At 40.1% G+C, this 12,192-nt stretch overlaps 1 protein-coding gene across 1 annotated transcript in view; it reads right to left on the reverse strand.

Annotated features, from left to right (window-relative positions):
• Positions 1-12,192, reverse strand: part of lcor (ligand dependent nuclear receptor corepressor) — an 81,589-nt gene that overhangs the window by 28,971 nt on the left and 40,426 nt on the right. The window contains exons 2-3 of the mRNA XM_063883626.1: positions 10,958-11,023; positions 2,970-3,049 (exon numbers count right to left, since the gene is read on the reverse strand). Coding sequence (XP_063739696.1) covers positions 2,970-3,049; positions 10,958-11,023 — 146 coding nt within the window. The remainder of the gene's footprint in view (positions 1-2,969; positions 3,050-10,957; positions 11,024-12,192) is intronic.

Genomic DNA, 12,192 nt, shown 5'->3' on the forward strand with positions numbered 1-12,192 from the left:
TTACGGGAATGTCAACACAGAGATGAGTGTGTTTTAATATTCCCGCCTCTCTTTGTTTCTCTTTGCTTGCTTGGCTTCAGATCAATGAATCAATGATTCCCGCCCACCGTCGCTGCTCTGGCATTTCACAAAAAAGCGGAGCGTAATAACAGAGAGGTCGGGAGAGCTTTCAAGCCCTAACAGATGAATACACGATCGTATTGAGCGAGCAGAGGAATACAATTAAATCTGCTGCAAATGTTGCCTTATTATTCCCCCTTATTATGACGTGCACACTCCGAATAGCTAACGTTATTATTGACCAGTCATACAGTGCTGCAAAGATCCTGTAATCCCTGCCAGGCTTTGTTAAATTGATTTTACTCTGTTGATTGTTTTTGTCGTTACGATCATGAGTAATTACTGTATTACACACAGAAACATTTGTATATTTGTAGAGTGCCTGTAGCAACAATACGGTGTTGTTTTGCTTTATTAGCATGAGCAGATGGGGCTGATGGAGGAGGGGGTTTGGTGAGATGTAAGGATGTTTTTAGGAGACAGATGGCTGACCCCGTGGGTCGCACCGGGGTCAAGTTGAAAAACAAGCAACGGCCGAGGGAAGGGCGCCCCTCCCAACTTCCTTCCCTCCCTCGTTCACTCGCTCAATCACATCCCAAAAATAAAGACGGAGAACACGGACAAAAGAAGTCCTTAAAAAGTCATCCGCGGAAGGGAAGGCCAACTCCCTCTGATGATAAAGACTGTATGATGCAGTCAAATACAGAGTGCGTGGATATTAAAGCACGTACATCTGTTTATTTAATTACTTTCTGCTTTATTGTTGTTTATTTCTGCATGTATTTGCACATAAAGGTTATAGGTTTACTTAAACATGTTTGTCACTTTCACCATTGTGTTCTATAATCACTCCTTAGTGTTCATACTGTTGGTTATTTACTTTACATGATGTACTATTCTGTTTCAAATACTAAATTGGGTCATTTAATACCAACATAAATGGATGATGATGCAAACATCATTTAAAACCTATTATATGGAATTATATTTGATGATGATTTGTTTTAGCTGATGTGTTTTACTTTGTACTTTTTGACAAACGTATTCAAAATAAAATCAGAGCATGTTTCCATCCATGTTTGAATTAATTGAAGAGCATGTGATAAGATCATAAAGTTCATTATTAAGAGTGTTCATGATCCATATTTCACCGCTGCTTCTCTCCTTAAATTTCGGTTTTATAAACATGACGTCGCCTCTCCACGGCTCCTCGTTTTGTTCTTTATTTTGCGTTCATTGTTGTGCCGTTAAGATGGGTCACATGAATGCTTTGTCCACAGCAGCAGGCGGAGAAGCAGGTACCACAACATCCATGTATCTGCATGTGTGTGTGTGTGTGTGTGTGTGTGTATGTGTGTGTGTGTGTGTGTGTGTGTGTGTGTGTGTGTGTGTCTGTCAGTGTGTAATATGCTCATTATTATTCTGCTCCCATCACTTTTCATCCCAATGAGAAACTCTGAGAGGAGGCACCGGACGCTCTGCTGCTGTGGGAGTCTCACTAATTTACACCCATGTCACCATCCTCCTACACACACACACACACACACACACACACACACACACACACTCACACACACACACACACACACACACACACACACACACACACACACACACATCCATCCAAATCATTGTGTCGCGCTCCTTTCATAAGCTAAATTGGGGTCAAGACCATGATGGTTGAACAACACAAATGACAAACATGTAGGAGGAGGAGGAGACAAAAAAAAAATTGGAGCCTCGAACAAAAACCTCAAAAAGGACGAGGGACAAAAACAAAATGTGCACAAAGAGAAAAATATGGAACATTTGCATAACTTGTGTTGGGCTTGAAGGAATAATTTATATCTTGCAGAAAATGCAAATAAAAAAATGTCCTCGGAAAAAAATAACAATCTTTGTTTATATCACAATGAAACATCCAACATCCAACGGTAAAGAAAACAATGCAGATGGTTTTCAATTGTATTATTATTTGTAGCCATGAACCTTATTCTCTTTATATACTATTATCTCCATTTTATGCTACTGTGTACTTTTACTCCACTACATGTATTTAACACCTTTAGTTGCTAGGCAGATTAGGATGAATGATGGTAAATATGATCTCCCTTAAATCAGACTTTAGTTCACCTCCAGTAAATCCAGCAGCTACCCTGCAGTATACAAAGCCATTCAAACTAGCTGCACCTTTACCAGCTCTGAGAACACTTTAATGATCAATCATTATAAAACATATCAGAGATATTATTCTGAAATGGACCAATCAGACAATGACTACTTTTACTGTCACTACTTTAAGTACATTTAGATGAGAGTACTTTCTACTTTCACTGGAGGAACATTTAGAATACTTTTACTGTGACAGAGTATTCCTACACTCTGGTACTTCTACTTTACTCAAGTACAAGAGCTGAGTACTTCTACTTTACTCAAGTACAAGATCTGAGTACTTCTACTTTACTCAAGTACAAGATCTGAGTACTTCTACTTTACTCAAGTACAATATCTGAGTACTTCTACTTTACTCAAGAACAAGATCTGAGTACTTGTACTTTTACTAAAGTACAAGATCTGAGTACTTCTACTTTACTCAAGAACAAGATCTGAGTACTTCTACTTTACTCAAGTACAAGATCTGAGTACTTCTACTTTTACTCAAGTACAAGTACTTCTACTTTACTCAAGTACAAGATCTGAGTACTTCTACTTTACTCAAGTACAAGACCTGAGTACTTCTACTTTACTCAAGTACAAGATCTGAGTACTTCTACTTTTACTCAAGTACAAGATCTGAGTACTTCTGCTTTTACTCAAGTACAAGATCTGAGTACTTCTACTTTACTCAAGTACAAGATGATTGTTGATTATAGTCTGACAGGAAGGGGACATATTGTGAGGTGTCCTACCTTGACTTTCTCACGTCTTAAGCAGCAGAAGAGACAGTTGTCATCGAAGGACCAGTCCGACACTTCCTCCGGCTCGCAGTCTGGAGAAGAGGAGACAGAAGAGATCATAATTAACTCCCTGCTGCCATTTAATGTCATACTGTGACTATGACCGTAACAGAAAATATGCCCACATATATTGACTTTCATTCTTTTGTTTATTGATTTTTAGTTATTTAATTATTACTTTTTTTGACGTACTTTGATACGACTGAGTTTTTACAACAAAATATATTGACTTTTAGTTTTTTATGATATACTTTACTATGACTTTTGTCGACAAAATGACACTTTTTAATGACTTATTGATTACCTTACGTCTACACTATGACCTTTATGATTATGACTATCTCCAGATCACACATCGGTTGCGGTGTTAATCTTGTATTTGCCCCGGTGATGTCAGCTCTGTTATTTCTATCATAATATATAATCCTATCTTTTCCTTTTTAGACATTTGGCATCACTGTTTATATTGAAGCTTTACATTGAATTGACTTAAGAGAGAGGAGACTGCTGTTGACTTGGTTACAGCTGTTGCCATGGCGCTGCATTTCCTTTAAAAAAAGCCCTCTCAGTTCAGAGTGAAACCTCAGTGACCGAGACAGAGAGACAGGGAGAGAGAGAGAGAGAGAGAGAGAGAGAGAGAGAGAGAGAGAGAGAGAGGAAACAGAAACACATGAACAAATCAATACGGTCACCATGTCCTGTGGACATACAGAGATCAGTCCAAATGGAGACACGAGCAGGAGCTCAGAAAGGAGAAAAAGGTTTTACAAAAGGGCCCTATTCTGCTTTTTGGGGTGTTCCCTTTCCTGTAGTGTGTTGTGTAGGTTTGTGTGCATGTAAATGGTCTGCAAAGGCTGAAATCTCTTAATTTCTACAAACACCTCCATTGGACTCCTTTGTTTACTTCCAGAACATAGTGACATAAGGGATCATCACCGAGAGGCAGGGCAATAAACAGTTTGATATGGCCGGCTCGTGGGCGGCTTACCGGTAACCTTCCACGAGCCGGGCATGTCAAACTGTTTATTGCCCTGCCTCTCGGTGATTATCCCGTATATTCTACTTCGTGCTTGCCAACAAAATAAAACAATTCAAATACTTTAATTATTATGCTTTTTCATATTCGTATTACATGCTTATTAAATGTATACTCTGAGTTCATCTCCCTCAAAAAGTAGTCCCCTCTAATTACGATCGATCAAACATGCATTCCTTATTCCAAATCCTTTTTATTTGCAAAATTATTTAACCATTATATTTGGGCTATTTTAGTTAGATACACTCAAACTCAAATTAATAAATAGCCTATAGGCTATACAAGAGCATTAATACTCTTCAGGCGATTCATTTCTGTGTATTAAGCTGCAGATTCATGCAGCAGTTTCAGGTCAGCCTCGGTGACGTGGGGATGGTGTTTCGCCTCGTCTTGGCCATTCTTTCGATGGGTTTTCATGCTGGATTTGAACACCCTGTAGCTGCTGGTAAACTCACTGTCCGCATATAAATGGAACCTTGAGAAATGACGGTTCAGTGAGGCTCTGATGCCGGCCATCGTGGCCACACTGTATGGCTTGCCTACTGCGCTTTGAGCTGTAGAATAAAAACGTCTCAACAATTCCTTTAGTTGTTCGGCGCTGCAGGTGTCCGGGTCAGTTGTCGCTGTCAGTCTATCCTTCTGGTGGCTCTTCCACTCGGTGAAAACCTTGATAGCTAGATAGATAGTTCCTCATCTGTCAGATCTCGGAAACGGGTACCCTAGGTCTTGTCCTCGTCGCTCTTTAGCCAGTCCTCAAATGTCTTCCCTACTCCAAATACATTATAGTTGACAATGAATTCGTCCATCTTTAAAACGCTGCAATGTTTAGAACTACGGTGAATGGCTGTTAGTTTATATAGCACCCACACAAGGCTGCTTCTGATCCCTACTTTAATGACGTAGTCTATGCTGCCCCTCGCAGTGCGAGCTAACAATGCTAGCTAACAGCTTTATCTAGTATGAAGAAGTGGAAATCAATTCACAAGGCTTTCTTTTCTTGTTTCTTCACAGAAGTTCCAGCAAACATACAGGAGTTATTTCGTTTTTCTAAAACCGTAATCAAATAATCAAATGACACCACGTGAGTTTACACTTCTGAAGTTCAAATCAAGCTAACACACGAGACCACGAGAGCTAGCATTGACGTATATTAGACGTATACAGGGTGCGATTTGTAGGGGGGGATGGTGAGGATTTCCCCCCCTCTGGTTTTCCTATCCCTACCTCTGCTAAATTATTTTTATCTCCGGTGGGGACAAGGATTTCCCCCCCCTTGATAGCGATGAATGCAACTTAACTGCTAGCCTACTTAAACTCTTGAAATCTAACGATCTTCAGTGTCTTTACATCAGAGTAGGCTATTCAGCAGCCTTCTGGCAGACGGTGCATATTTCTGAACGTCATCGAACACAAAAACGTAACATTTTTGTGCGGGAACTTCGCAGGAAAAACAGCGCTGAACCAAACATGAAACGCGTTCAAAGCAGCATATCATCTTACTTTACAGGACCCATTTGCAGAATTGTGGATAGAAGAGGGCCGAAATGCTGCAGACAATGCCCCGATAGGAAAAACGAAAAAGCCACCACAAATTTGTCACCAGAGCCGACTGTTTACTTTGTCTAGTTTTCCAGACCTGTCCCTGAGTGTTGACAGCACGTTGTGCTATTTAGTGAATTATTTTGAGTGTTTGATTTAAGTTAATTGGAGGGTCTTTTCATGGAGAGCATTGATGCTGTTCTATGGTGCTTTCTGCCTGTTAGTGCGTACGCATGTTTTTGTGACGTTGAATAGAAATCCATGTATGGGTTATTAAAAGTTTTGCCATGTTGTGATGGGGACTAATCCACGGACCCGAAAAAAGGGCCTGTCTACTTTTTGCGTTTTTTTCTCCCTAGTTATGCAAGTTAAAAGTCCAATGTTCTTGTCTATGAATAAATAAATAAAAACATCCCCCCCTCTGTTTTTTTGTCAAATCGCACCCTGGACGTATATAAGTGAGAATCCTACACATTTGACGTAATTCTTGTTAATCTAAACAGAGTCTAGCATGAAATCATATAAAATGTACTTACAGACAAATAATGACCAAAGCTCAAACGTTTTAGGTTGGATTTCCAGGAGCGGTGTTAAAGCGTGCTCTTTCTTCGTCGAGTGATTCAGGAAGAGACCGAAGCTAGGCTTGCAATTACGTACACTCACTCTAGTACCGCAACATGACCACAGGGTGGCGCTATATACCAAGCAAAAGGCAAGATACACAAGAACTTAAACTGAAAACAGCGCATTTTCTATGGAAGGCAGAACGTAGTTGCTACATATACGTATCGACTGACCCTCCGATAGATTTCCGACACATTTTAAAACTTTTTTAAACAAGGTTTATTTTTAAAATGGACCTCATGTTTGACATTTCTGTGATAGAAAACAATAAAAGCGGTGTATTGATCTACTATTTGATGACGCTGTGCTCAGTCAGCAGCAAGTACAACCGACAAGTCAGCGGGGAACATGCCGGGTTCATGCTCTCCTCCCAGCCAATCAGAATCAAGCATTCTTAAGCAAAGTAGAATACATCTCTATAAACAATGTATTGTCTAGCGCTCCAACTAATTGTACATGATATGCTAAGGGGCAGGACATCTCTAAGTGGGTTGACCAATCACATGAGAGCCGGCCAGCTGACCAATCAGAGCAGCCTGGGGTCTGGTTTCAGACAGAGGGTGAAAAGAGGTGCTACAGCACAGGCAGTATGAGAAAAATAAAGAGCTTTTTGAACATTAAAACATGGAGACATGTCCCAGGGGGGGACACTACATACTGATATACACCTGAACATCAGCAGGAGAGGACTCTTTAAAGTAGAGACACTACATACTGATATACACCTGAACATCAGCAGGAGAGGACTCTTTAAAGTAGAGACACTACATACTGATATACACCTGAACATCAGCAGGAGAGGACTCTTTAAAGTAGAGACACTACATACTGATATACACCTGAACATCAGCAGGAGAGGACTCTTTAAAGTAGAGACACTACATACTGATATACACCTGAACATCAGCAGGAGAGTACTCTTTAAAGTAGAGACTCTACATACTGATATACACCTGAACATCAGCAGGAGAGGACTCTTTAAAGTAGAGACACTACATACTGATATACACCTGAACATCAGCAGGAGAGGACTCTTTAAAGTAGAGACACTACATACTGATATACACCTGAACATCAGCAGGAGAGGACTCTTTAAAGTAGAGACTCTACATACTGATATACACCTGAACATCAGCAGGAGAGGACTCTTTAAAGTAGAGACACTACATACTGATATACACCTGAACATCAGCAGGAGAGGACTCTTTAAAGTAGAGACACTACATACTGATATACACCTGAACATCAGCAGGAGAGGACTCTTTAAAGTAGAGACTCTACATACTGATATACACCTGAACATCAGCAGGAGAGGACTCTTTAAAGTAGAGACACTACATACTGATATACACCTGAACATCAGCAGGAGAGGACTCTTTAAAGTAGAGACTCTACATACTGATATACACCTGAACATCAGCAGGAGAGGACTCTTTAAAGTAGAGACACTACAGACTGATATACACCTGAACATCAGCAGGAGAGGACTCTTTAAAGTAGAGACTCTACATACTGATATACACCTGAACATCAGCAGGAGAGGACTCTTTAAATAACAATAATTGCATCTATGGCATGCTAACACTCTCACACTTCACCAAGTTCAACCTGGTTTCCACAGCAGCTCTTCCAGCACAAGCTTCTGTTATTTATATCATGTTCTTTATAATACAGCAGGCCATGGCTCTGGCTTTTCAAATCACATTCCTCACTCCTACCTGAGAGCCGTGTGACCGAGAAAAAGACATTTTGGCCACTCTCTCTTTCTCTGCTTCTGCGGCTGTAATGAACAGGTCCGAGGTCAGCTGTGTGTGAAAGCTCTGGTTGTGCCGCTTACAAAATACCCGAGAAGATGCCTATTAGCTCGAGTCCCTCTGTTAACGTGACCCTGCAACCTGTGTGTGTGGGTGTGTGTGTGTGTGTGTGTGTGAGGAAGATGACACCGCTGACAGGGATCCCTGCTCGACGTGTTTACATGCATTTAATTAACCAGCTGACTGTTCCTCAACCTTGTTTCTTTTAGATCGTGCTAATGAAAAATGAAGATTTTCTGACACTAAACCAGGTTAGCAAATGAAATACGTCTGCAGCAGGAAGTGGATTTATCTGCAACTTAGTCTCGTATCTAGGTTTTTTTACACAGTTTTTATTGTGAGCCTGTGCTTGGAAAGACTTCAGATGTGGATATAAACAATGTCAAAGCAGTGTGGAAAAACATTACAATAACTGGTGTGTGGGGGTCGTTTAAAGACTTCTTTTTTGGAGCAGTCGATCCATATTTCAATGTATCGTTTTGACCTGTTTACAAAAACTGAACGATGGAAAACCAATGCAAAATCTTTCCATGATGAAGCTGATTTTTCTGAGCTTTTGCACGACGAATAAAGGCTTCAACCAATCACAGTGTGCCCAATTGCATGTGTATTTTTAGGGATATATACTGTATTATTGTATAAACCAACAACAAGGCTCTATAGACGGCAGACTTTATTACTCAAGCACGAATATTGAACGATGGAAAAGACCAGGCGGATTTTTCCAAAGAAGGCATCAACAAATCGAGTTTTGTTAGACAGGTTTATATATACGTAAATCCTATTGTAGAGTGTGTTATAAAAAAACAACATTACTCTTAACCTTGACATACCATACACCCAGAAAAAAGCCCCGGACCAATAATATTCTCCTGCAGTTATTTCGCCTTTTTGTGTAATCCACGCTTTCATTCCTCGTCTTTTAACTCAGCTTAACTCGAGATAATGTGAAAGCACATGATTTTATTCACTCGTTCTTTCTCCCTTTCTCTTGGCTTTCAATTATATCCATGGTACTTCCTGAACTGATCTATTTATGAAGCCCACGTAGTTTTGGTTGGGATAGTAGTTGAGAATAGGTGAAATCAGTGTGTGCCTGCAGCTCCGTGTTAGAGCAAGTGAGTTACTCGGAGAGATTGTGTGTGTTTAAGTGGAAGTGTAATGCATGAGTGAAAATGACGTAGACAAGCCAGAAATATTCTAAAAATGCCTTAAGTTGGAGGGGGAGGGGGGTCACATGACTCCAGGACAGCAGGCTGACCTCGTTTCTCAGAGAGCGAGAGAGATGTGTACGTTAAGGCAGGGTTGTTGGTCATTCTCGCTTTATCCTCATGGCATTCAGTGTCGGTTTACATTGAATCAGATCACATTTTGGTGACCATGTTTCAGGTTATATAAGTGCATTTACTCAGGGCTTTGGGGCTTTAAGCTGCCTAAATAACATACATATATGTATTCAGATACTGGGGCATTGCAAAATGAATGACCTATAAATAAATGACATATTACATAACTGCAGACACCGCATAAAACCGTTCTTATATCCTCCTGAGATCCAGATTGGTTTTGTACATGACTTTAGGGCTTCACACATCAAGGGCTTTTCAGAAAAGCTTCTCAAAGATGCGAAAAATGGCCAGTGAATCATTTTTGTATAGGGCTTTTATAAATTCATTGTGCACAGGGGGAAAAAATCTACCTTGGTTTTAAAAAAATACATCTCTTTTGCCAAGTATTTTTCACATTCTGTGTGAAGTTCTGTTGAGAAAAAGTTAACTTAAAAAATATATACTAAAGAGGACATTCTCATCTTCAGGTTCGTATCAGTATGTAGTGTCTCTACTGGGACGTGTCTCCTTGCTTTAATGTTCAAAAAGCTCTTTATTTTTCACCCTCTGTCTGAAACCAGAGCCCAGTCTGCTCTAATTGGTTAGCTGCTTAGAGATGTCCCGCCCCTTAGCCTATCACGTACAATGTGTTGGAGCGCAAGTAAATAGGAGCATGAGACCATTTACATGCACTAAAACCTTTATAATACACTACAGGAAAGGGAAAACCCCCCTTATTTTCATTCAGTTCCAAGCAGCCAAAAGTGTTTATACATAAGCCCTCGTCTTCTCATCAGTCTGTGAGCCTCTTTTTCTCTGAGCTGCCTCCTAACTACTGTAAAAATAAAGAGTACCACATTTAAATTAAAGAAACATCTATGGTGATCAACATCTGTCACCTTGGTCTTCACCTTTGTAGACAAACCAAAAAACCAGACAGACTTGTTACTCTGAAAGCAGCTTCCGTACGTCACTCTCTGACTCTTAAGGCTGTTTTAAAAGAAGCATTTTTGTCCGTTTCAGCTTCAGAAACAGACAGAGAGAGAGCATCAGGAACCAGCTTCTTGTTTTTCCTTCCCTCTGCAGCTCGACATCTGTCAGGATTTTCCAGCATGCCATATTTGGCATAAATTACACATGGCCGTTGTATGAATTAATCATATTGTCTTCTAAGCTGTTTTGGCAGTATTGTCCATTCTGTTGGCATGGCAATACATGTCTGTAAGTATCATATTGTATTGATTAATGGATGAGGAGGCACTGTTCATTGTCTTTTTGGCATATTCTTAAAAGGTATGCTCATTTTAAAGCCTTAAATTAAACTAGGCATGTACTTCTTTACGAGATATATTCAAAACATGTCAAAATCAATTTACAGAAAAAACTAAATCAATGTAATTACTGTCAGAAACACGTCAATACTGTTTTACAGATTTATTTACCTTATTGATTTGTTTGTTAGATGTCTTTTTTTTTTCCAGTCATTTCTGTGTCATAGGTTAAGATTCCTGAACAGGAATTGGTCATTTTTAATCCAAATAAAGCTGTTTTTCATTTTGCAATAGGTAGAAATGCATATTTGTTTGTGTTTTTGTTTACCTTGGAATAGAGTGATATCGTTGACTAGTCCCGGCCCAAACAAGCCTTCCAAGATGCTTTCAAAGCCTACGGGAAAAAAGAGATGTGATGTTAATGCAAGCGGACATGTTTGCTATCAAAACAACAAAATGACACCAGTTTAAAACACGGAACACAAACACAGCTGTCAAACTTCAAAATGAAAGGATTTTTGAGAGTTTATTCCATCTTTTGAAGGGTTAGGAACATAAACAACAGAGTGCTTTTCCCATAGGGTTTGTTTCGCTGATGCACAGCCCCCATCGATCTGCCATTGCAAGAAAATAAATAAGTAGAAATATAAAAAATAGCAGCACAAAGCAGCTTTCAGTCTGACATGTCAGGGGTGTAACTATGAGGTTTTATTAACTATAATAAAATAATATCACATTCACACATGTGCATTGTTTCAGACAATGGAGCGGTTTTTAGACACACATATCTAGACAAAGAGCATTACACTCACACACACACACACACACACACACACACACACACACACCCTCGGACACAATAGACAAGGTTGTGCAGAGGCTTTTAAGGAACACACAAACAGAAATACACCACAAAAATCTACAACAATGAGTCTGGGTAAGCACGTATTATGCATAAACACACACAATAGAGCTACACACACATGTGCACCTACACACACACACACACACACACACACACACACCCACACACCCTCATCCTTCTTCATATTTCTTGAAGCAAATGAGCGCTTTACCTCTAAGACACCAGGCTAATGTCACTCACTTTTTTTATTAACTGTACACATATACCTCGCTCTGCTGTTGCCTGGCAACCACATACGGCGCAACATAAATACATATTGCAATTTTCAAACTGACCCCCCCTCCCCCCTACCTTCCTCACCTCCTCCACCCCCCCACCCCCACTCCAACCTTATCCTCCATTAAAAGGAGATTGAGAAAGGGAGACAAAGACATGTGGATGTGTGTGTGTGTGTGTGTGTGTGTGTGTGTGTGTGTGAATTTTAGCGTGGAACAGAAAGGTTACTGGAGCAAAGACACACATACACACACAAACACACACACACACACACACACACACACACACACACACACACACACACACACACATACACACACACACACACACACACAGTTCAAGTGCAGCCACTTGTCAGGCCACATAATTAACACTGCAGGAATATATTAACCTGATAAAAAGAACAGCCTGTGATAAAATGT

This window comes from Eleginops maclovinus, chromosome 5, assembly GCF_036324505.1.
Source record: "Eleginops maclovinus isolate JMC-PN-2008 ecotype Puerto Natales chromosome 5, JC_Emac_rtc_rv5, whole genome shotgun sequence".
Lineage (NCBI taxonomy): Eukaryota > Metazoa > Chordata > Actinopteri > Perciformes > Eleginopidae > Eleginops > Eleginops maclovinus.